This window comes from Falco cherrug, chromosome Z (genome assembly GCF_023634085.1).
Source record: "Falco cherrug isolate bFalChe1 chromosome Z, bFalChe1.pri, whole genome shotgun sequence".
NCBI lineage: Eukaryota > Metazoa > Chordata > Aves > Falconiformes > Falconidae > Falco > Falco cherrug.
Window position 1 is genome coordinate 41,164,226 of NC_073720.1, and position 23,682 is coordinate 41,187,907.

At 37.3% G+C, this 23,682-nt stretch overlaps 1 protein-coding gene across 1 annotated transcript in view; it reads right to left on the bottom strand.

The window, feature by feature from the left end:
• Nucleotides 1-832: 832 nt before the first annotated feature.
• The window catches only part of LOC102049340 (guanine nucleotide-binding protein subunit alpha-14), an 87,519-nt gene continuing 64,669 nt past the window's right edge, over nt 833-23,682 (bottom strand). The window contains 8 exon segments of the mRNA XM_055699369.1: nt 833-1,405; nt 2,365-2,518; nt 3,884-3,908; nt 3,910-3,936; nt 3,938-4,009; nt 6,041-6,166; nt 8,525-8,568; nt 8,570-8,680. Of these exon segments, the coding sequence (XP_055555344.1) occupies nt 1,218-1,405; nt 2,365-2,518; nt 3,884-3,908; nt 3,910-3,936; nt 3,938-4,009; nt 6,041-6,166; nt 8,525-8,568; nt 8,570-8,680 (747 nt within the window). The 3' untranslated portion in view covers nt 833-1,217.

Sequence of the window (23,682 nt, forward strand, 5' to 3'; positions counted from 1 at the left end):
TTTTATGCCAGTAGTGAAAACTATTGCTATAATATTTCTTCTTGGAAAACATGAAATGTAATATATTTAAATACAGTAGAACCTCAGCACATCCTTTGGGCTGAATTACTGTTAATAACAGGCTGTTCTACTAAAACACCCTCCTTACCAGCGTTGCTGATAAAGTATCAGTGATTATCAGGAATTTTGCACAGGTAGGAAATGTTTTCAAGATTGCCCTAATGTCTTTATTATTTTGTCTGAGAATTTTTGACCCAGTGAAGGAGAATTGACTAGCTGTTAGTGGTGCTGCCAGCTTTAGTGGAGAAGTTTGTAGCTGGGCAGGGAGTGGAGGAGATGGGAAAATGTCTGGAAATCTTGTAGTAGAGAGGCTTTACTGTTCTCTAATCCATGCAAAACTACCCATAAAGCCCAACAACAGTAAAACGTAAAGTGCAAAAAGCAAGTTACATTAGTGACTTGGAGGAATTTAAGGCCTAGTTTATCACAGGCACCTGTGGCACCGAATGCTGAGAATCTTCGCTAAATGCCTTGCTGTTTGAGGAAGGGTTTTCCTTTTCAGAAAAGAGTAAGTTCCATGGACTGCCCACAAGATCTTAGTCTGTCATTCCTTAACTCTGAAAGATATTTTATTATTGTAAGGCATTTGAACAAAAAGGCAAGGATCACCAATAATTAAGCTTTCATAATGATTTCCTAGAACATTAAAGGGTTTTGCCTATCGAGGCTACTGACAGATGCTTCTAAAAAGTGTAATAGGTTCCAACTGCATTGCTTGGAGCAAGAATATAAATGTCTAGCACCCTAAAGTAATGCTAGCATTTAATTTTTAAGGTATCACTGTTTGAAATTTTATAACCTATGATTGTAAATGCTAAATAATAACAAAAAAGGGGGGGGGGGCAGAAAAATACTGGCTGGACAGCAATGTAGTTATATGCATTCTTCTAAATATAGGTAATTCTTACAGCTGTCGAGAGATAATGCACAGACAAAACCAATATGGGACACAGGAACACAATATTTTAAATGTATAGCTTAAAAAGTAAACTTTGAAACTCATTCTTTGAAGTTCTGTTAATCCATACTTCTTCAGTAAATATAAATCCTCCTCCCATTTCTGTAAATGGTATTTAAAAAGACACCTTTTTTTTTTAGTCAAGATAGGTTATGCTGTGAGTAAGCCACTCTTTGTGACTGCAGCCATGTTTTTTTCTTTAAATCAGGTTGGACTTCTTCAGGTTTGATTGCAGGATTGTGTCCTTGATAGCTGTGAAGATGAAATGAGTATTTTCTGTGTCTGTGGCACAAGTGAAGTGGGAACAGATTACTTTCTCATCTGGATTCTGATCCCGATACAGCTTCAGAATGAACTCTTTGGCAGCTTTGACATCTTGTTTGGGTCCTAGTCAAAATCACAATTAGCGGCTTTGAACAGTTAAAAGCTATGTGTCAAGGAAGAAACATATGGACAGTATATTAACAGGCTAATTTCAAATTGAAATGTCAAATTTCCATAAAGGCATACTCCCTTGTTGGCATTTTCTCATTCACGTGTTAGTGGAGTAAAACCTGTTACAACACTGCTTTCTAAAATATGTGGAGTATGCTGTTTTCAATAGAAAACTTTACAGGTCAAAGTAACTTCTTATAAAAACCTACATGACTGAAGTTAGCCAGCATACATATGAATAGTCTGGTAGATTATTGTAGTACGTCAAAGACCATGAAAGAAAGTAATTTTTCTAAAACAGACTAAATGGGATTCTCTGGCCAAGAGAGGGACATGTTTTTGAAGCTATTAAATCATTGTTACTCTTTTCATTATTAATTGTAAGATTCAATGTGGTACATGTCTTGCAGAATATAATACTGTATTAAGTAATGGAATACATCTGTGATTATTTTCATAATTCTTTTATGACTTCTAAGTATCAGTAAATGTTAAAAAAGTTGTTCAGGCTGCTTTTTAACTTTGTGCTTTTATATCAATAACAAGTTATAATAATGAATGCAATACTATATTAGGGGTTTTTACTATATAAAGACTTGGATTAATAGCTGTATTCCCCAAGTTCCCCCCATCTTGTCTCTTGAGACTGGAGATGAAAAGGGTGCTTCTTCTCATAAATAAATAGCTATAGTAACAGAATGGCTGTAAGAAATCTCTTCAGACTCTGTCTACAATGGTCCAGAAAGAAAAAAAGTTCCAGTAAAGCTATGTTTGTGTTTTAAAGGATAGAGAAGCATAGATACCAAATATATTGCATAATTCTACTTTCTGTGTTCAATTTCATGAGGAAAAACTAAATGGTTTAAAAAATTACGAAGCATTGTGAAGGATAGTGTGGAATAAATGCTTACTGGTGTATTCTGGGAAGTACCTAATTAGATGGGAATACATTATTTTCTCTTCTATAATATCTTTTTTACTTAAAAACAGGAAGACTGAAGTATTCAGAAACCAGGGATATGTAATGATAGTTTTAAATAAGGCCTTCCTTTCTTCCATTTGAATCTACAAGAACAAAAATTAATACGAAGTTACACTTTCTAGACAGTAGTCTAGTAGATACATATTATAGATTAGTAGATACAAATCATATCAGCCAGAAATCATAAAGTTGTTTTTGGAAAGCTTTTTAAAATTACTACTTTTATTAAGTGCAATTGCAATGCACGGGTTGATCATTACTCTTCATGTTGTATATCCTTTTATTCGCTGGGTTTTGGATCACTGCTCTGAATTGCATGATGGCATATGAAGTCAAGGTAAGCCTTAATAATAGAAATTATTCGAATTCTTGTATGAGCTAGTGACCAGCCATGAACTGCTGCTCTATAAAAGTCTCTTCTGACCTCACAGTGAAAGCTGAAGCTGGGTGAATCAGGTTAAATATCTGATATTAACATACCACAACATGGCTCAAGGACATGAGCGTATGTACTTATCTATACTAGTAATAAAGTCTGACCGTTTGAAAAGAGATCCAAGGAACACTGCATTCAGAGATTGCTGTTTGGAATTCCTGGGGCTAAGCTTGTGACAGCAGTTTGTTATTTATTTCCTAATGTCCAAAATGAGCATAACAAAATGTTGACGATAGTGAAAGGAAAGAGAAAATTACAGTTATCCAAGTTGTTCATGAGTTGAAAAATGACAAGAAACTTTGAAAAACTCTATCTCAGCTACAATGGATGTTGTGACACCAGCAAGTGAAGTAGGGTATGCTTTTCACAGTTCAAACAGATCTTGAGAAAATGATCTCTAAGGGCTTTTTAAAGTTCAAATGGTATTACGTGTTTCTGAAGGACATTTGAAGGAATTCTTGTACTGCAGGATATAAAGCAACCACTACCAAAAGTAATGCTGTTCCACTAGTATGCTTTTCCCTAATTACCTACTGTTTTCTTTTTTTGCTTCCTTTTCTACAACATCCGGCTACTGCTGATGGCACTGTAGAGCAGACGGGAGAACTCATCTTACATTTTTCTAGCCTTGGAAAGGAGGTAAATTTTAAGTTCTTTACGTTTTAATTTTTTCTTAATTAATGCACAGGTTAATTCTGAAACATCAGAGACTTAAAAACCCAAAGAAACAAAAAACCTAATTACAGGGGACTGACAAGTTTTACTTGCTTAGAGATACTGCTGATACTCAAATTCTCAGACAAATTGACACGGCTTAAGCGATTTAAATCACTTTATGTTTTGTTTTTTAAGGCAGAGGTGACTTTTACAGACAGGCTGTTAATTTAATGCAACATTGGGACTGCTTGATCAACTTAATGTAATTCTAGTATTTGCACATGCTTTTATGAAGACATGAATGCTGTTCGAAAAGCACACATTTTTTTGCGTACCTTATACGCCCTCCCTCTACCTTATTGTCACATTCTGCCAAGACGATCATATTCATTTTATGCAACTAAAAATGATGGAAGTAACACTGTCAAAACAATTGATCCACTTCCTTCTTTCTGACCTTTGGCCACCTACATCCACCATACTGTTAAACAGAAATGCAGGCAACATATTAGTCGTGTTTGTAAGATACTTTAGGCATATCCAAAGGTCTTATAATTAGGTTGCCTACCTGAGATAAGCTTGAACTGTGAAAAGGATATCGTAACGTGCTATGTTCTGTTTAATATTTAAGCTTGATTCACTTGCTGTAGTGCTACAGCTTTCACTGCTCGTTAGCGTGGTGTGGGTTAATCCCGGTGGGCAGCTAAGTACAACACAGCTGCTTGCTCACAACCCCCACACACACAGTGGGTGGACAAGGGAGAGGCAAGGAAGAGCAAAAGCAAGAAAACTTGGGGGTCAAGATTAAAAAAATACTAATTGTTTGTAAGTGGAAGATGAGATAAAACAAGTGATGCAAAACATCCCATGGGTAGACTGATGCACAGCCAGTTCCTGAGAAAAAGATGGCCGACTTCCCTAAAGCCCCCTATTTTTACTTTTGCCACTAAGCATGGCATTATATGGCATGAAATATGTCTTCGGTTAGTTCAGGTCATCTGCCCAGCTGTGGCCCCCCTCCCAACCTCTTGTGCAGAGAAACAGATGAGGCATTGGCACTGTGCAAATACTGTTCAGCAAAAGCTACAACACTGGTATGTTAATCAGTACTGTTTTGGTTACAAATCTAAAACACAACACTATCAGCTGCTATGAAGAAAATTAGCTTCATCTATATTAGCCAGGTCCAGGACAAGTGCGTAAGCCAACTGAGTCACAATAACAAAATATATGACTCTCTTTTTTTTTTTTTTTTTTTCTCTGGCCTGGTAGAATTTTTAGCAAAGGCAGATGTGAACATACTAAATTTTGTTTCCCCAACAAAATCCAAAATCTCCCTTGCCCACCACCCCCAAAAGACCCCCATGAAGTCATATCTTGCCACTCAAAAATATAAAAATGCTTACAAATATATTAGTTCTACAGCAAATTCCTATGTGTTTGCAGACAGTTAAGTCCCTCACATTTTATCCAGGTCAAAGTGTTCCTTAGAACATTCCATTTTCCAGGAAAAAACAACCAACCAACAAAAATCACAGTTAGGGTGGTTTGACTGTGTGTTATCACAGTGGATTCTAGTTCTGTGTTGTAACTGCAGGCAGGTGTTCATGATGAAATGGATGGTTTGGTGGAAGAACATCTACAATTATGCTAGCGTGAATTCTGCAATTTTGAAAATTTTTTTTATAAAGCTTTCCTTTAGAAATTCAGTAACCCCGTCTGTTGCAATAGCTTGTCTAGTAGCTGGTAAGGTAATTTTAAGATGTTTCTGAGACTTCTTTTCAACTTTATGAGTACATTTGTTCCTCTCAATTTCAATGAACTTTTTTTTTTTTTTAATATTATATGGCAGGAAGAACAGAAGTGTCTACTACCATGAGCCTCCACTTCCCCGCTGCCCCCCCCTCCTTCCCTCAGTGTATCCAGCTCCCTTCCCTGGCTTTAGCTAACTGAAAGTTGTAAACTCATCCGATGGCTTCAACACATCTATGAGGGTCCTTTCTTCCAAACAGTTACAGTCAGGAGCCAGAAACTGTTGGCTCTAAATGGGATTAAACTACATTCTGATATGAGCACTCATGTTACTACGAATGCTTTGCCTCTGCATAGCCTCATCCAAGGCTTTTAATTAAATCAATTAATTAATTAATTTAAAGTTCAGAATACATAGTAATCGGGTTGCTTGAATTGAACAGCTTTTTTTGTGTAATCTACATTTCAAAAGAAATATATTGTCACAGCACTCAAGTTACTGTATTAAATTTGGAGCCCTTTTACAGTGGTGTCCTGGTTTCCGTTCCTTTTTCCAGTTCTCCTTCCCATCCCACTGGGGCATGGAGCAGGGAGTGAGCAGGTAGCTGCGTGGTACTTAGTTGCTGGCTGGGGTTAAACCACAACAGGCTGGAAACACATACAACACTCATTGAATGCAAAAGCTTAAAGGACGTTAGAAGCAAAATTGCAGCAACTACTTTAGTAATTGTATACTGAAGCATTTGACAGGCACCCTTACTTAAATACATCTTCTAAATCAGAAAGATACTTGATAATTCCTGTAGTTGGCATTTGGACGCTAAGAATATCTTGCTGAGTTGGCAGAAATGATGGCATAGCAATATGATCAAGGTCAATAAGTTTACTGAAATGTTAAATATACAACAGAAAAAAGATGAATGCACTATTATGAATTAATCACACAGATTCAAGTCCAAAGTACTAACCAGCAATCAAATAAGTGTTCCCAGAAAAGCAGTTGAACAGTTGAGCATGGCCTTAGCGCAATTTCTGCTGGCATGAAACAATAAAACCCTTTAACTGAGACCTGCGTGTACGTTTCAGACAGAATACTATAGTCAAAAGAGATGATACCTGAATGTTCTATAGACAATCAGCCCACATTCAAAGTTATTAATTTTATTTAATCTCTGCTATTACCCAAAATCAACACAATTAAGATCTGAACACAAATATAAGTATCAGTCCTAGTCATAATGTTTACCGACAGTACTCTATCCCCTGCCACTTCATCTGCAATGCTAATATTGCACAAAAATGTGAAAGGTTGCTTGACAGAATTCAGAAAAGTGATGGAAAGCACTGCAAATATGAATGCTTCAAATTTGTATATTTTTCATATAACAGATTATGCCTTTAGTCTCTCATCTGCCCAGGCAGTGATTCTTAACTTTACCCTCCTTAGTTTCACGAGACTCTTGTGCTTTTCATGGCTGGGATTAAATTCTAGGGTGACAATCCTGTGCCTCGATGAATGAACGTGAGCAAGAGCAAGACACAGATACCTGGTATTTCTCCCTGCAATCTGTCTTCCCACCGCTAGGAGGCACCATTAGATCAGCCAAAATCCTAACAAGACGTCATAAAAAGTGTAGTGTCTTCGAAATCATATAGCATGGTGGTAGCACAAAACCTTTCTTCATTTAAACGCTATTTCTTCCTTTTCCTTTGGTGGAAGAGGGAGGGTGTCGATGTATTCTCCTCTTGCTGCACAAACATCACAATGCAAAACACAAAATGCACAAACATTTGGGCTCCAAAATCAAAGATACTCACACAATGTATCACTTATTCAGAAAAGATTTTTTTAAGAATAAGAAAACTCCTTCTTTGCAGCAATATAAAAAATCTTTACTGAGATCTCAATTTTAATTAATAGGAAAATTTAATAAAATTTAAAATAAAACTGATTTTCAGTTGTGGCTGATCTCTTAGAAAACAAAGCTACATTAAGTGGCATCCCTCTTCTCCAATGTAGGCTTATTTAAGAGCAAGGCAGACAAGCATCTGTCAAGAATGGTAACACCTAACACACAGGAACAGGTTGCCTAGGTGTAGCAATTCTAAGTTAAAATTTACCATAAATGCCTAATCTACATGTTCCTTGCTGAAATTTAACCCTGTTACTTCCTTAGCAGAAACAATGTAAATTTCCTGTTCTCATGAAACAATCATTTTCTCACAACTAAATTCTTTGAAAATGGGAGGAAAGACTTATTTTCACTCCTATTTATATCCTAAACTTTTAATGTAACTGAACAGTCTGCCCTGACCGCTTGTTGTCAATGTGTTTTGTAGAGTTTATTTTCATTATTTCCCCCAAGGGAAACTCAGTTATGTACCAGCTGTATTGACCTCAGAACTGGGAGGAATGATGGTTCTAGTATATTCAGAAAGCCTAAAATTGGTTTATTTCATCACTGCAGCTCAAAATTTGTTGTATACCAACAGGCCAACAGAGACATGGGTATAACTACATATATACGTATAAATACAGTCAGAATGAAACTATGTCTTTGTTAAGAGCCAGCAGTGTGCCCAGGTGGCCAAGGCGGCCAGCAGCACCCTGGCTGGTACCAGACACAGTGTGGCCAGCAGGGCCAGGGCAGCGATGGTCCCCCTGTCCTGGGCACTGGTGAGGCCACACCTCGAACGCTGTGTTCAGGTTTGGGCCCCTCGCTGCAAGAGGGACGCTGAGGTGCTGCAGCGTGGCCAGAGCGGGCAGCGAGGCTGGTGCAGGGTCTGGAGCACAAGTCTGACGGGGAGCGGCTGAGGGAACTGGGGTGGTTTAGCCTGGAGAAAAGGGAGGCTCAGGAGGGACCTTATTGGTCTCCACAGCTACCTGAGGGAAGGCTGCAGTGAGGTGGGCATCAGTCACTTTTCCCACTTATCAGGTGACAAGTGATAGGACAAGAGGAAATGGCCTCAAGCTGTGCTGGTGGATGTTTAGATGGGGTATTAGGAAGAGATTCTTCACCAAAACTGGAGCAGGCTGCCCCCGCGCTTTCTGTGGTTGAGTCACCATCCCTGGAAGTATTTAAAAGATGGGTAGGCATTGCACTTAGGGACACGGTTTAGTGATGGACTTGGCAGTCCTGGGTTAACATTGTACTCAATGGTCTTAAGGGTCTTTTCCAACCTAGATGATATATGATTAACTGCATTAAGTCTGGCTTGTTCTTGTACTACACAGTGTACTTACTACTTAGCAGAGTCTGAGAGCTGGTACTCCCTCTGTCTATTCACAGCATTCTTAAATTTCTGGTTCTTCCCAGAGCTTCTTGATTGCTTCAACCTGTTTTCTTTCCAGCACTGTCACTTTATCCAGTTCCACTTCTTCGATCATCTAAGCACTCTCCTAATTAATTAAATGATTACACTATTGTGAGAAAGGATTGCTGTTGGCATGCAATATACACTCTCCCTTTCTTTATCATACTAATCCCAATGAGACTAAGCATCAGAAAGGAACCTAGGACAAAATAAGCAGTTTCAATCCTTGAATGCATTTAATTTTTCAAGTCAAATGACTGCTACTGAATGTTTTAACGAAGTTCATCTTGCTTGCTGTCATTCAGGTGTGATTCTGCTATTTAAAAGGGGACCATGACAAAGGTCAGAAGATGCTTTAAACCTACTATTTTTAAACTCACTGAATTTTAATACCTATTTATCATAATGGTAGCATTTCTAAAATTCTAGATACTTTAGTACAGATACTTTTGGTTTGTTCATTGGTTTGGCTTGTTTAAGGACAAACCAGAGGCTTACCTAGCATAAACATTCATCAAGCAGGCATCAAATGACTACAAGCCATCTTTTCTTTAGTGCCCTCATTAAAAAACCTCAGTGAGATACAGCCAAGGTACTACTCTATGGAAGGAAGTAATTTTCTTTGCTCTCTGCTGTTAAGAGGTATTGCAAAGATAATATAAGTTTTACTTCTAAGGAATACAAAAGAACCTACTGTTCTGCTGCAAGTGGTGCAGCTGATTCACTCCAGGGAAGGGATGCCATCCAGAGGGACTGTGACAGGCTTGAAGAGTGGGCCCATGCAAACCCCATGAAGTTCAACAAGGCCAAGTGCAAGATCCAGTACCCGGGTCGGGGCAGTCCCTGACACCAGTGCAGACTGGGAGATGAAGGGATTGACAGCAGTCCTGCAGAGAAGGGCTTGGGGGTAATGGTGGATGAAAAATTAGTCAAGACCCAGCAATGCCCACTTGCAGCCCAGAAAGCCAACTGTACCCTGAGCTGCATAAAAGGAAGCGTGGCAGCAGGTTGAAGGAGGGGATTCTGCCCCTTTGCTCTCATCAAGACCCCACCTGGAGTACTGCTGCCAGCTCTGGGCTCCCCAGTACAAGGCAGGCATGGACCTGTTGGAGCAGGTCCTGAGGAGGGCCACAAAAGTGGTCAGTGGCTGGAACACCTCTCCTATTAAGAAAAGCTGAGAGAGTTGGAGTTGCTCAGCCTGGAGGAGAGAAGGCTCTGGAGCGACCTGTTGTGGCCTGTCAATAATTACAACTGGCTTATCAGAAAGACAGAGAAAGACTTTTTAGCTGGGCCGGTAGTGAAAGGACAAGCTGCAGTGATTTTAAACTGAAAGTGGGTAGATTTAGCTTGGACATAAGAGAGTAATTTTTTGTGGTGAGTGTGGTGAGACACTGGAACAGTGTGCCCAGAGAAGCTGTGGATGCCCCATCCCTGGAAGGTTTGAATGTCAAGTTCAATGGTGTTTTGAGCAACCTGACCCAATGAAAGATGTCCCTCCCCATGGCAGGGGAGTTAGTTGAACTAGCTGATCTTTAAAGGTCCCTTCCAACCCAAACCATTCTATGACTGGAAATGTTCTCTTCCGCAACTGTTCAACCGAGTATATACTGGTATGTCTTAATACATTTAGCAGTCTGGAAAAGTATTGTTTTATCATGTGTTTAATATTGAAATAAATCAACTTATTTAGTGTTGGGAATAAATCAGATTTGTTACTGTGAATTTACTTTGCTAACACAATTTCCAGTATATTGCTAGCTATCTAGATTTTTAACTTACATCTTCTTTTAAAATGAAATAAGGTTTCTTCCTGACCTCATTTAAACCTGGGAGAGTCACAAATAGTAAAGCCACATACAGATCTGGTTTGGATCTGGGGCAGTGAATTCTTGGCTATAAACTGGAAAATCTGAATACCGATAGACCTGTTAACCTACTAATTCAAAATGAGATAAAGATCAGTCAGAAAACAGGACTTTTGTAGTTATGGGGTCTTTAAGTTATCATGGGCAACTGCAAAACTATATGACATGGAGCCTAATGTCTCAAGGGCAATTTCTCCTTGCTCAGATCTAATTACTTTTAAATATTGTAAGTCTTCAAAATATTGTGAATATACTACTCTTTCAATTTTCAAATTCAAAAACTTCAATGCAGTCATAATGCCTGGGCAAATTCTCCATTATTGGAATTATTTTTGATTTTACAGGTATTGTTACACAAAACCAAATGCCAAGTCTTCTAATTTTTATTAGAACAGATTTTTTAAAACAGCAGCTAAAATTTAAACATAACTTTTATGATTATCGCTACACTGTAAATTGTTAATCAATATAATACAGTTTAAACATTCCTGTTTCTTAGTGTTTCTTGTAGATTCTTTACAAATATAATGTAATCCATATTGGTTTTTTACTTTAATTTTACACAATATAACTATGTTAGCAAGACAGGTAATATTGTCTATTGAATAAAGTTTTCTGTTCTGTAACTATTACATCAAATGTTCATGTTGATCTAGAATAATGTAGGAAGAGCTTTACCTGCAATTTATACTTTATATAGGCACTGTATATGAGGCAACAGATTAGAGACCCTGTATCCTGTCGCCATATTTTCAACCTTATCTGATGAACGACATGCAGAATAGTCTGGATTATGAGTAAATCTTCCTTCAGTTCACTAAAGTCACAGAAGGTATATCCTTTTCTAGAGAAAAGAAAGAGCACTGACGTGGAAATACCCATCTCAGCATTTTGACTGGGGTTGCCTTGGGCTTTATTCCATGCTAAAACTTTGCATGTGTCTAAGTAGTTGTAGCTGCAAAACCAATTTTGATACCAGGTCCTTGTGAAAAGAAGTACTTTGTAAGTGTCTACATTGCAAACCTCAGTCTCCTAATGCAGCCAAGTGCCATGTGACATCAGGAAAAATCCTTTTTGTGAAAATAAAATTCAGATTAATATTTCATTTCAGAGTTCAACGCCGACAGCTAGTCTCATGCTTGTAATTCAAAGAAAAAAAATATCCTATGATGAAGTGAAAGGTTAGTTAAAGCCAAGTGAATTTACTATTGTTCCATGGGCATGTCTTCCTCATCCTCAGTGAACAGTCATGTTACTAATAAAAAATACTTTGGGTATGAATTATGGGTGGATAATATGACATGAAAGTAAGAGGGAAAATTTCATTTTTAAAATGAGTAATGCATAATCTTATGAGACACTGTGCAACAATCCAGCCAGGATGTGACAGAAAAGGGGATTAAACTTGAAACACACTCTAAAGTGTCCTTAGCAGCAGTAGAAAGTGCTTTCAACTGGGCAGCAGGAGAGTATTTTTCATACTGGGGAATATCAGCATTTTAGCTAAAAGACAGGTGTCATGGGGTTTTGCTTGAGTGTGTGTGTATATGCATGTGAGCATATATATATATATATATATATAATCATAAGTAACAACCAGAGCAATCCCATCTATTTCAGCCTCTGACTACTTGAATTTGACTACTTGAATTGACTACTCTGACTACTCTACTACTTGCTATGTTTGAAGTAAATGGTTCTTCTACAAAATTGTGTTGACATGATAAAACATATCAGTGTAAAACAGGAATATGATTGGAAATTGTTTGTTTTGCACCTAGTTTTGAGCAATACTGATTGTCAAACATTAAAACTAGTTATAGCTTAATTGCAGATATTCTGTATTGTATTCATGGTCAACACAAATATAAATTGCAAATGAAGTGAAAATTTGCAAGCCATGGCAAAATAAAGTAAGTCTTTCTATACACAGCTCTTCCAGTATATAATAAAAACCAGTTCTGTTAATCAGGACTTTCTTTTTAAAAAACAGCTGTTGTATCTAACCCACTGAAGGATTTTTGCTGATCATTGCAAATAAGTGGCCTTTAAATCTGTCACAAACTGTGAAATCTAAATAAATTTTCTAACCAGCTATGGCTCTTTAAGCTAGTTTGACATTTGTTAAAATGCTTAAATGTACTTTTTTTTCTTCTGGTTAAACACTACAAAGGGTAACAATGATGTAAGATGCCCTGCAAGGCTCACAGAGCTCTTATTATTTTGCTTTGGAATTTCACCACTTGAATTCTAGAAAAGGGTTATTAAATCCTGTCAGCATTTAGTACTAATACAAGTTTACATTTCAACAAATACCTTTTGGCATTGACAACATCATACCATGAAAGCAGTTTAAATATCATGATTTATAATGGGATTTTGGCAAGAAGTGGACCTCTGTTTCAAGTGGACAGGGTCATATTCTAAAACCTTCCTCTGCAACTTGGAAGAACACAAGAAATTTAGTTTTCAGTTCCCTGAAAGCAAGAGTGGAATTTCACAGAATTCTCATCACTAAGAAGTTAGCCCAAGAGACGTGATACATGAACAGTAGGTACTTTTCAGAAAGAACAGAAAGGGCTCACTAACATTGGAAAAAACCAAAACAGAACAAATCCAGAATCATTACAGATGAAATCAAAGAACAAAGAAGGGAAATGCAAAACAGTACAAGCTTATGTCAACATCAGTCTGCATAAATGTTTTTTAATGAAATACAATCACAAATGAGTTTCAGCATTGATTTTTAATTAAAATGTGTACCACATTATGCTCTTTCTAAACACAGTACAAACAGGAACAGCAAAAGTTACATTAAAAGTGCTATAACATTTTTTATATTCAAAATCCCTATTCAGAAGTTACCTTACTTCGGGCTGATTTTTTTTAAGTAGACCTCTGCTTCTTGATGACATGTTACAGGTAAAGAAAAGAATACAGATGATAAAATAAGGGTGAGTAATTTTGAATCCAATAGAAATAAAAGAATATAATTGCTTCATTAAAAAATCCCAACAAGTCACTCCACAAATCAAAACTAACAAACAAACTTTACAATCCTGGAAAGAAAACTGATCAAGTGTAACAAAGACTGTGACAAAATTGTTTGGCAAACACATTCAAAACCTATACCTAAGCTGTCTAGAATATTAAAAATCTATTGGTGTCTTAAAAAGCTATTATATTATTCTCCACTGGAAGTCAAACAATTTAGCAATTAAAGGGCAACAGATGGTGTATAGCAGGCAACGCTTAAAGGTTCAATTGTTAATCTGATATCATCAAAAAGATAGACTAAAAAGAAACAAAATTCTCAGGAGGGGTCTTGAATATGCCTTTTTCACTTCACACAGTAATACCACTGTGTAAAAGCATCTTTCTCATCTTTTGTGAAGGTGCCAAGAAACATGCACAAATGCCAGCTGAAATAGTATAATATTAAATACAACTTGTAGTAAGAACAAATCTTTGCCAGACAACAAATGGACAACACCACAAGAGACAACTGTCATTTTTTTAGATATATGAATACATTTTATCTCCAGCTGTTACATGCAATGCATAGAACCGATTAGAAAATCTGGACTTTATACATCCAGTGGAAAAAAAATATTTGATGTGATACCTTACAGCTCGGTCCTATTTCTTAGGACACTAAATGTTAAATAGAATCCAAAAATACCTCTATAGGTTATTTTATGAAGCACTTTGTATTTATGAGGCCTGAATTTATATCCATATTTCTTTCTTATCCATAACCTAGTCTGTTTTGGAGCAGTAACTACCAACAGTGTTTCCTAAAGTCCCAGTGGTAAAGACAGGAATTACTCATTTTAAAAGTGCTGTAAGAGCTAATGAACCTCCTATTTTTCTAAGCATTTATATTTATGGTCTTTGCACTTGTCTTTCACACTGCAGGTCCTTCCTGATTTGGCTGGACAAAACAAAATGCAAAATGCTCCAGTAAAAGTCATACCTGGAAACTACAGCAGGTTCTTCACTGCAGAGGATCACAGGAAGGGACACAAGTGGTGTTCAGTATTGGGAGGTTAGAAGAAGAGCCAGTTAAGGGTGTATACCAATTCAGAAAGATCTTGTTAGCTACAGCAGGAGTTTGAGTTTTCATACTATGTGAACAGGAAGTTTGTGTCTTTCAACACATTTTACACCTTTAACCATTTTTACATTTACATTGCCACTGTAATACAGATTGTATCTCACTATAGAAATATGCAGTTACATACTTGCCTCTTTTTCATACTGTTGTTAGGCCCAGAAACTGAACTTGGGCAGAATAACGTAATACATTTTGGAAATCATTGTGTTTTACTAAAACCATGTTTGCATTCATTTTCATCTCATTTTTTTGAAACTGACCCATCAGCTAATTTGACATAATTAATAGGGTGTGTTGGTTTCTAAAGAAAGAGAAGGGGAGAAGAAAACCCACAAAACACTTAAGATTTTATAAATCACTACAATGGGGATAGGAAGCTTCTAACCTCAGGCCTTAGATGATTTAGTAGAAGCTACTGATTATGAAGTAATATTCTAAGTTTTACTGCGAGTTATGTAAATTTCAATTCTGCTGGCTTGTTGTTGCTGTTGTTGAAAATAACTTGATTTGGAACCAAATGCACGTCTAAACACAGACTCAGATGCAGACCCAAACACTTAAGTCGATCTCCTCTCGGTATTAGCAAGGCTACTGAGTTTTGCTGAATTACAGGCACTGCCTACAGCTCCTCTGGTTGACTTACGGCATTTTTCGTATCTCAGCTTCTGTCACTGATGTCAGGTACACACCATGAGATTTCTCAGATTAGCTATGTACAATTACCTATGATTGTTTTATGTACATATTTTGGGGACAGGAGGAACTGAATATGAACAAACCACCCTTAAAAACAAGGAAAAGGAAGTTAACTGAGCTATACATAAAATGTACGCACTGCTGGTATTGCCAGTATCCGCTGATTACCACCACAAAAAGAGACAAAAGTATATGAGGGTTGGTTTCAGTTTTTAAGTGAAAGAACATTTTGAAGAGGAAAATTAAGGAAGTAATTATAAAAATAAATATAAAAATATATAAGGAAGTAGGGAAGAAAAGTAGGTGGAACTAAATGATTCAAGCATTTAGAGTTAGGACATTATATTCAAAAGATAAATATCGCTTATTTTGCAGTCTCATTTTTTAGCTTTAATAATGCATTGTTATTACAACTATGAAAAGGTACTTGGTTGTAGTCTGGATAACAGGATAGCAACAGCAGATTAAGTGGAAGATTAAATTTTTGCCAATTGAAATAATGAATGAATACTGTCCTGGTCATGCACCAACCACTTACCATAAACTTTGATTGTATCCTTCTTACTGAGTCTATTCTGCCTGCCTGGCTGCAGTAAATTTTTTCTCTAAGTTTTCAATCATTATTACTTCCCCCTTCCATGGTAAGCAGGAATAGTAAACAGTATACCAGCTAGCAGTAAGTAAACCAAGACTAAGCAGTGCAACTGTAAAAAAAACAGGCAAAACCACTATCCAGATCACAATTGGCAACACAAAATTTTTGGCAAAGACCTGACTGAAATTAAGACCTCAGAATCAGATTGTATATGAGAGTTAATGGATTGCCTTAAAAAAATGTAACAGAGTCATAAGATGTTTGTTTAATCTTTATAAATTTGTCTTCTGTTAAATTATGTGTGATAAGTGCATTCATGTATATGTAAATGGTCAACATCTTCAAACACAAAAGATTTGTTTCTGCAGTATTCCATACACGGGGACTACAAGTAAGCATGTACACATATAAATACACAGTTACAAATGTAAACACACAAGTACACATACACGTGATTTGTGGTTTCCAAATCTCATTTTCCAACACACCTACCAGTATAACATCCCCAGATATAATCAAGCAGCATTCTTTATTTCCTGCCTGATTTTTCCACTCTATAGTAGATAGAGGTCATTGTTTGGCACATTGCAAAAATATTTGGGTCACAGCTTGATTTAATGATCTCCATTTGAAATAGTGGTTTTAATCCTCCATGATTTTTTGTTTTCTTTCTTTCCTGGCTCCCCTTTGCCATCAGTTACCATCAGGAATGGTTTTAGAGGACTGTGTGCAAGAGTGAGAGATGAATGCATCTTCTTTCCCACATTTACCAACCCAGAGCATGGTTAAAAAAAAAGGTGTGGTGGGGCAGGGGACATTTTCCCTTTTATTAAAGCATTTAGTAGCTAGCATATATTGACAAGGAACAAAAATTTTACACTTTTTTCCCCCTTTATTTTGAAGGAAGAGGAGTCTAGAAAGTTCCAAAATGCCTCTCATCTAACAACATTTTCTAGTGTGTGTTAATCCAAGTGGGTTTTATACGTTAATTTTTTCTTTCCATCTTCACAGAAAATGTATGCAGTGTTAAAATCTTCAGTCTTGCTGGAGACAGAGCAAGACTGAAGACTTGCAAATGCAACATTGCTTTCTGCTAATGGAAATGATCACTGAAATCTTGGTTGTAAGATAAGCAGAAGCCTCACTTTCAGCCCATTAGTAATGCTATCAAGGTCAAAGTTTAAGAGACTAATTTTTCTCAGGGCTTACACAGTGGGTCAGGTTTCTGTTTCTTAAACATAAGAACTGTGCTTGAGGGCAGGGGTATTGCTAGTTTCCTTAAAATGATTTTTCCCATTCCTCGGCAATATTTATCTCACAAACAGAAATACAACTCTCAAGATTGGTGAAGATGATCTGTATAGATGAAGACTGAGATTCACAGCCACCATGTGCAGGAGGGAACCAAAGGTGTTAGTTGTTGGTGAGTCCTTTCTGAAGGTGTCTGTCACTGACTCTCTGTGCCCTAGGTTCCAGGTGCCAGCTTGCCACTTGCCGCTGCTTCTTCTCCATGTAATTACTAGCAATTTTCCTGGAAATTTCTTTTGACCACAAAATAAGAAATTTTGCAAACAATGATCTGCAAGTTGAAGAGGCTGACAAGCTGAATAAAACTTAGAAATACAGTTATCCAAAACAAAACCAAACCAAAAAAAATCACAGTGAGATCTACGAGAGCACATGAGATGTATGAAAGGCACAAGAGCTGATTAAAGCTTACATTTTGTTTAACACGGCAAGGCCACAAGTGACATATTACTTTTGTGTCTCAACACACACTTCGAAAGTGTTGTGGACTATCAGAGCATCCAAAGGACAAAATCAAAGTAGCAACAGATAAAAAGGCATAGTATTTTAATCCAAATATGAGAAAAGATAATAACTGCCTTTAAAAAAACAAATAAACAAACAAAAAAACACCAACAAAGAAGAGGATCACTGCTGTTGCTGTAGTAGAGGAGGAAAAAAATCTTTCTGTCTGATCACAGTGGATGGGACAAAATGGTAATGATAAGCCCTGGAAGACAGTGTGCAAAGCACTCTGAATTACTGGAGATCTTTAATAACAAGTTACATGAATGTTAAGATTTAAATCAATGAAGTTGATGTTGCTGTGGAGGAATACATAGATAAATGAACACCTGAGGCTCTCTCCAAATAGGAAAAAAATTAATTTCTTCTCTTTAGAGACTGCTCTTACTTCCTCCTCTCCCTTCTAAACTGGAATATCACTTTGTAATAGTTTTTCCTAGACCATTTAGATCTTTAAGACCTGATATTTTATGACTGATCAAAACAAGAAGTTACAGTCTGACACTATTTCTTTCACCTGTTATCACTGCAATTTGAGGGGATAAGATTTCCATGTCTTTTTGAATTGTTTTTCTTTTTCAAAATCCACCTTTAGACTGTGACACCCACATTCTTGGAAGTAAGTTAATGGTACACAGGGAAACACATTTAGTGGTAAGCCTAAATATGTACCTCAGAACACCACATACTGTAGCTTGGCTTTGGTACTTAGTAAGCCTCTCATCATCTTCTGAGGAAGTAAAGAAATCTACTCTGCATCCTGGCTATCTGGGTATTTACCTGTGATTATTGATACACTTTCATGCATATATATATATATATATATATATATATATATATATAAATATATATATAAAAAAATATATATATAACACATATATATGAAATGTATAAAAAATCTGTGATTAGTCACTTTGCACAGTATTTTTACTTGGTACCTGCAATGGAATTGTCTTGCAAACATATTGACAATTTTGGGTAACCTTTCTGACACTACAAAAAGTCATGGAAAAAAAATCTTTTCATTTCTAAGAACAAGAACAACCAAATAATCTCAATTCTTCCATATTTTGCTCAGTGTATCTATTTAACATAAGCATTGGCAATGAGCTGGCAATAGCAATGCTGGTAACATAACAGATTTGATTTCAAAATCTGTTTGGCATAACTACACCAGGTAGTAACTGGAAGCATAATACTCAAACAAGGTCAGGATTAGTTCTCAGGTATGACATATACCGGACTCAGTATTGGGGCCAGTCCTGTTTAATATCTTTATTGACAATCTGGGCAGGGAATTAAGTGCACCCTCAGTAAGTTTGCAGATGATGCTGAGTAGGGACGTGGAGCGTTGACCTGCTGGAGGGCAGTCAGGCTGTGCAGAGGGACCTGGGCAGGCTGGAGCGATGGGCTGAGGCCATTCCTGGGAGGTTCAACAGGGCTCAGTGCCGGGTCCTGCCCTTGGGTCACAGCAGCCCCACACGGCGCTACAGGCTGGGGCAGAGCGGCTGGAAAGGGCCTGGTGGGAAAGGGCCTGGGGGTGCTGGTCCACAGCCGGCTGAGCGTGAGCCAGCAGTGTGCCCAGGTGGCCAAGGCGGCCAGCAGCACCCTGGCTGGTGTCTGAAATGGCATGCCCAGCAGGACTAGGGAAGTGATTCCGCACGTTCAATACTGTGTTGAGGTTTGGGCCCCTCACTACAAGAGAGACACTGAGGTGCTGGAGTGTGTCCAGAGATGTGCAACAAAGCTGGTGCACGGTCTAGAGCACAAATGCTCTATATGAGGAGCGGCTGAGGGAACTGGGGCTGTTTAGCCTGGAGAAAAGGAGGCAGAGGGTAGTCCTTATTGATGCTTATAACTACTGGAAAGGAGCTGTAGGTGTTGGTCTTGTTTCCCAAATAACAAGTATAAGACAAGAGGAAACAGCCTCAGGTTATACTGGTGAAGTATAGATTGGATATTAGGAAAAAGTTCTCCACCAAAAAGGTGTTGAATCATTGGAATAGGCTGCCCAGGGAAGTGACTGAGTCACCATCTCTTGAGGTATTTAAAAGATTGGGGCTTAGGGATGTGATTTAGTGGTGGACCTATTCAGGAAAACTGGTCTACTTACCTGAGATGCCAAAATCTATAGTTTAATTCAATCCCTTATACTAGATGATGATATACAGAATCCATTTCTTAGGTCTGTATCCTGTTTTTACTAGCATTATTTAGAAATAACTTTATCCTGTTTTCCTTCAGGATTTGCTGGTGTAAGTGTGGTTTCCAGAAAACTAGAAACAGGAAGAAATTTTAAAAAGTTAATGCTTCCTGATATTCCTTATCCTTATTGGACCTACTGAATTCCAGCAGTTACACAGATTTCAATGTGCTGTTACAAATCCTAAAAAAAGAGAACAGTCTAGAACAACCATATATACTAAGTAATGCGGTAACATACCACTGTTAAGTCAAGTGACATGATTAATTAATGAGATTACTTTTCTATCTGTGTTTCCCAGCAGTGCTTAAAAAAATCAAACTGAATTTTCATCCCCTTCAAATAATACACAAATATATATCCATAACAGAAATTCTCTCTGCAGCTGTGCAGGTAGTGTGATCACAGAATACTTCTTAAGACACCAGACTCATTAAATTTATTCCAGCCTTATACAACAATAGAAAAGCCTTATGAATTAGTAACAATGTATTTTTAAAAGTTCCACAAAGGAAAAAAAAAAGTTTCCAAATAATGATACTCACTTATATGTGTTCAAATTACGGAGCAATTTGCTGGCTGATTTTGCTGGTTGGTTGGTTGGTTTGTACATGTATTCCACCGTGACTGTAACAGAGTTCTTTCAGGTTTTTAGTGACTCAGGAAAAGCATGAAAAAAGTTCTCTGGAGGTAAAATATGTGTAGGTTCCTGAAAGGAAGCAAGCAAATTCAGGGCAAAAAAGTTTTGATTAGATAACACTCATCTGAAATCAAAACAAAATACAAAAATGCAGCTGGCTAAGAATAGGAAATTCATCCATGCCTTGGTTTCCTTCCTTGGAAGTAATGATATTCACAGATCAAAAAGCCCCCATCTGTGTTCTGTACTGCCCTGTGTGTAATGCAGACCTTTCAAGCGTTAGGAGAGGTGAGACTTTTGTTGACACAGACCACTTTGAGATTTCCTAGGCTGAGGAAGAATCTCAATTAGTGATTTCAAATTAAGGAAAGAAAATAAGTCAAAACACAAGCATGAATATGATACAGTATAATTTTCTGGCAAAGCAACAAATTCTACTATTACTCCAAGAAAACAAATTTTCAAACAGAACTTGCATAAAACGTGGATGTCTAACCTTTACAGTTTGGTGCAAGTTCACTAGATTCCACACCTCCACCCCCCAAAACGCCTTTCTACTTGCTAAGATATCAAAGTTCTGAAGGAGTAAACACTGATACTGCAAGATTAATTTCCTCTTATTTAATTTCTGCAGTTTTACCAGAAAATATCTCAACCTCTTGGAAACAGAGAATTCTTGTATTATAGAGAATGATAATGCATTGTGCAAAGGAAGTTATGCAGTGAAGTATTATGAACAAAAATTCTGGGTATTTACAATAAGCCAAATTTGCAAGAATTGAGCAATTCAGTGTACCTGCATTCTAGCTCCCACTTCTTAACTAGTGCATAGAGGTTCTGCCTCCCATGCAGCTGTAGACAAGATCCAGATGATTTAGACTTTATGATAGAACCAGAAACATCTCAAAAGAAAAAAACATCTTTCTTTCCCAGGACTGTCTCATAAAAAGATAATATGCAGGAAAAGCAAGAATGATTATTTTTTCTTCTCAAACAGCTATAGACAAAGCAGCACCATGGTCTCTGTGCATCTGAACTACCAAGGCTGCCAATAAATTAAGCCCTCCTTGAAAACAAATTGCTTTCCTGGAATGAGGCTCTGTCACTTGGTCTCTATATACAGTCTGACACCCTTGGTGAACTTTACTTCTGACTTCATTACTTCTGATGCAACAAATCCTGGCCTAATTAAAGAAAATTGGTGACATCACATATCAGCAGGTATGAAATCACATATTAAATGAAATAACATATTGTCTCATTATTAAGACACACACGAACCTCAAACTTGGAAATAACAAGAAATACATCATATCCTTGGAGACTCCATGTTAAGAGCATCTGGAGAAAATGGCAGAAAAGGGAGAAAAGAGCATCTGGCCACCTTAAGTTTCTGCAATGTGCTGTGGGAACAAAAGAGGCAAATATAGTACTGTTCCACTGATTCCTTTTGGGACAGAATGCTGCATCTCCATCATCACACAGTACTTAATGATGACGTATAGCATTCACCTATATTTTTTAAAAAAAAAAACAAAACAGCTGGACATTTTTTGACAGGCCGTGTTACAATGAGAAAATTACTGAGAACAAGACTGATATAGCCATTCCAAATAATGCAAGATGGCTCTGAGTTTTCAGTTTCTCTGTCTGAGGGTCTACCATTCAATATATTCAGAGACAAAGGGTCTTGATCAATGTCGGGTTTGTCTTTTAATTTTTTTACTTTTCAGTGAAAACAACACATATTAAATACTCCTGTTAATTCATTACACAAAGAAAAATGGAAGAATTATGTAAGTAAAGGGGCATCCCTAGGAACATTGAGGCCTCAGCTGGCAATAGTATAAATATGCTAGGCGATTCCCCAAAACGTGTTTTAGTTTATGAGATTATCTATAACTTTTCAGTCTTTAGGAGTAACATTTTAGTTATACTGCACTGCATTCTAGGCTGATTCTTCCGAACTCCTCCCATCTTCATTTCTGAAATAATAAATCAACCATCATTGTGAAGAAATGCAGGGCTTCTAATTTCTAAAAAAATTTAAACACAGGAAGTACCAGATATCTAACAACATCTAACAATCTGCTTTACTAGATTTCCAGTCCATATTTGTAGACATAATTAGTTTAGATGCTGTTGCTGTTTGAACTAAAATGAACTCCAGGTCTTTTGATGCTCACCCCTTATAAACGACTGTTTTTAAGGACAGCGTCCTTGGAAGTGCATGCTTTCCCACTGAGCCAAGCTGCTCAGCTGTCTAATTTCCTTGCAAAGTGAATTCCTTGAATATTATCTTATGTGGCATTGTAAGGGTACATCATTTTGTATGGCAGGTGAATGCTGCCAAACATAACATGTCCTGCCCAGAGAGATTACATTATAAAGACACTTCAGACACCTCACAGCACAGGCCATGTGAGCATGGCTTCAGACTGAGGAAAGACTTTGGTCTGAAATGCTTCCTTCTCAACCCTTTCAACTCATGTGCAGCACTGGATGCACTATTCATTCCAGTACCCAGCAGAAAAGCAAGTGAAAACGACTGCAAAATGCAAATGTTACTGTTAATTTTCTATATTCAAGAATATCCCTGTATTCTCAACAGCAATGTGGAGAATCTTATGTTAGACTTTTGTTAATACAATTTCTATCCTCAAGCTCTGAAGATTTTGCATTCTCAGCTTCTGTTTAATTCACTAAATCATTGGTTTAAGTAATGAATAGACCCAATGAACTTTATTTAAGAAATTAATTCCACATTTTCATGAAAGCCATTACCTGTTCATTACTCTCCACTGAGCTTTAAAAAATCCATAGACATGAAAGCTTAGTCTCTTCTTTCCCCTCGACTGCTCAAATATGGGGAAGCAGAGGACTCTGCAGTTTGTTTTTGACATTTGAAAGGCAAAACAAAGGAATGAGATTCACTGTCATTTCCTTGTTAGGTAGTGAGACTCTCTAACTGAAGAGACTTTATGCTATGGCACAATTGATTCCTCTCCCAGCTGTCTTTATCAGCAGTGGCACTTGATAATGGAGAGGAAATACTAGATATTATGAAACACTGTAACTGAGCATCAAAGCTGATGTATTCATTGAAAAATCTCGGCTGTTAAGAACAACATGACAAGACAGAAGATGCATCTTAAATGC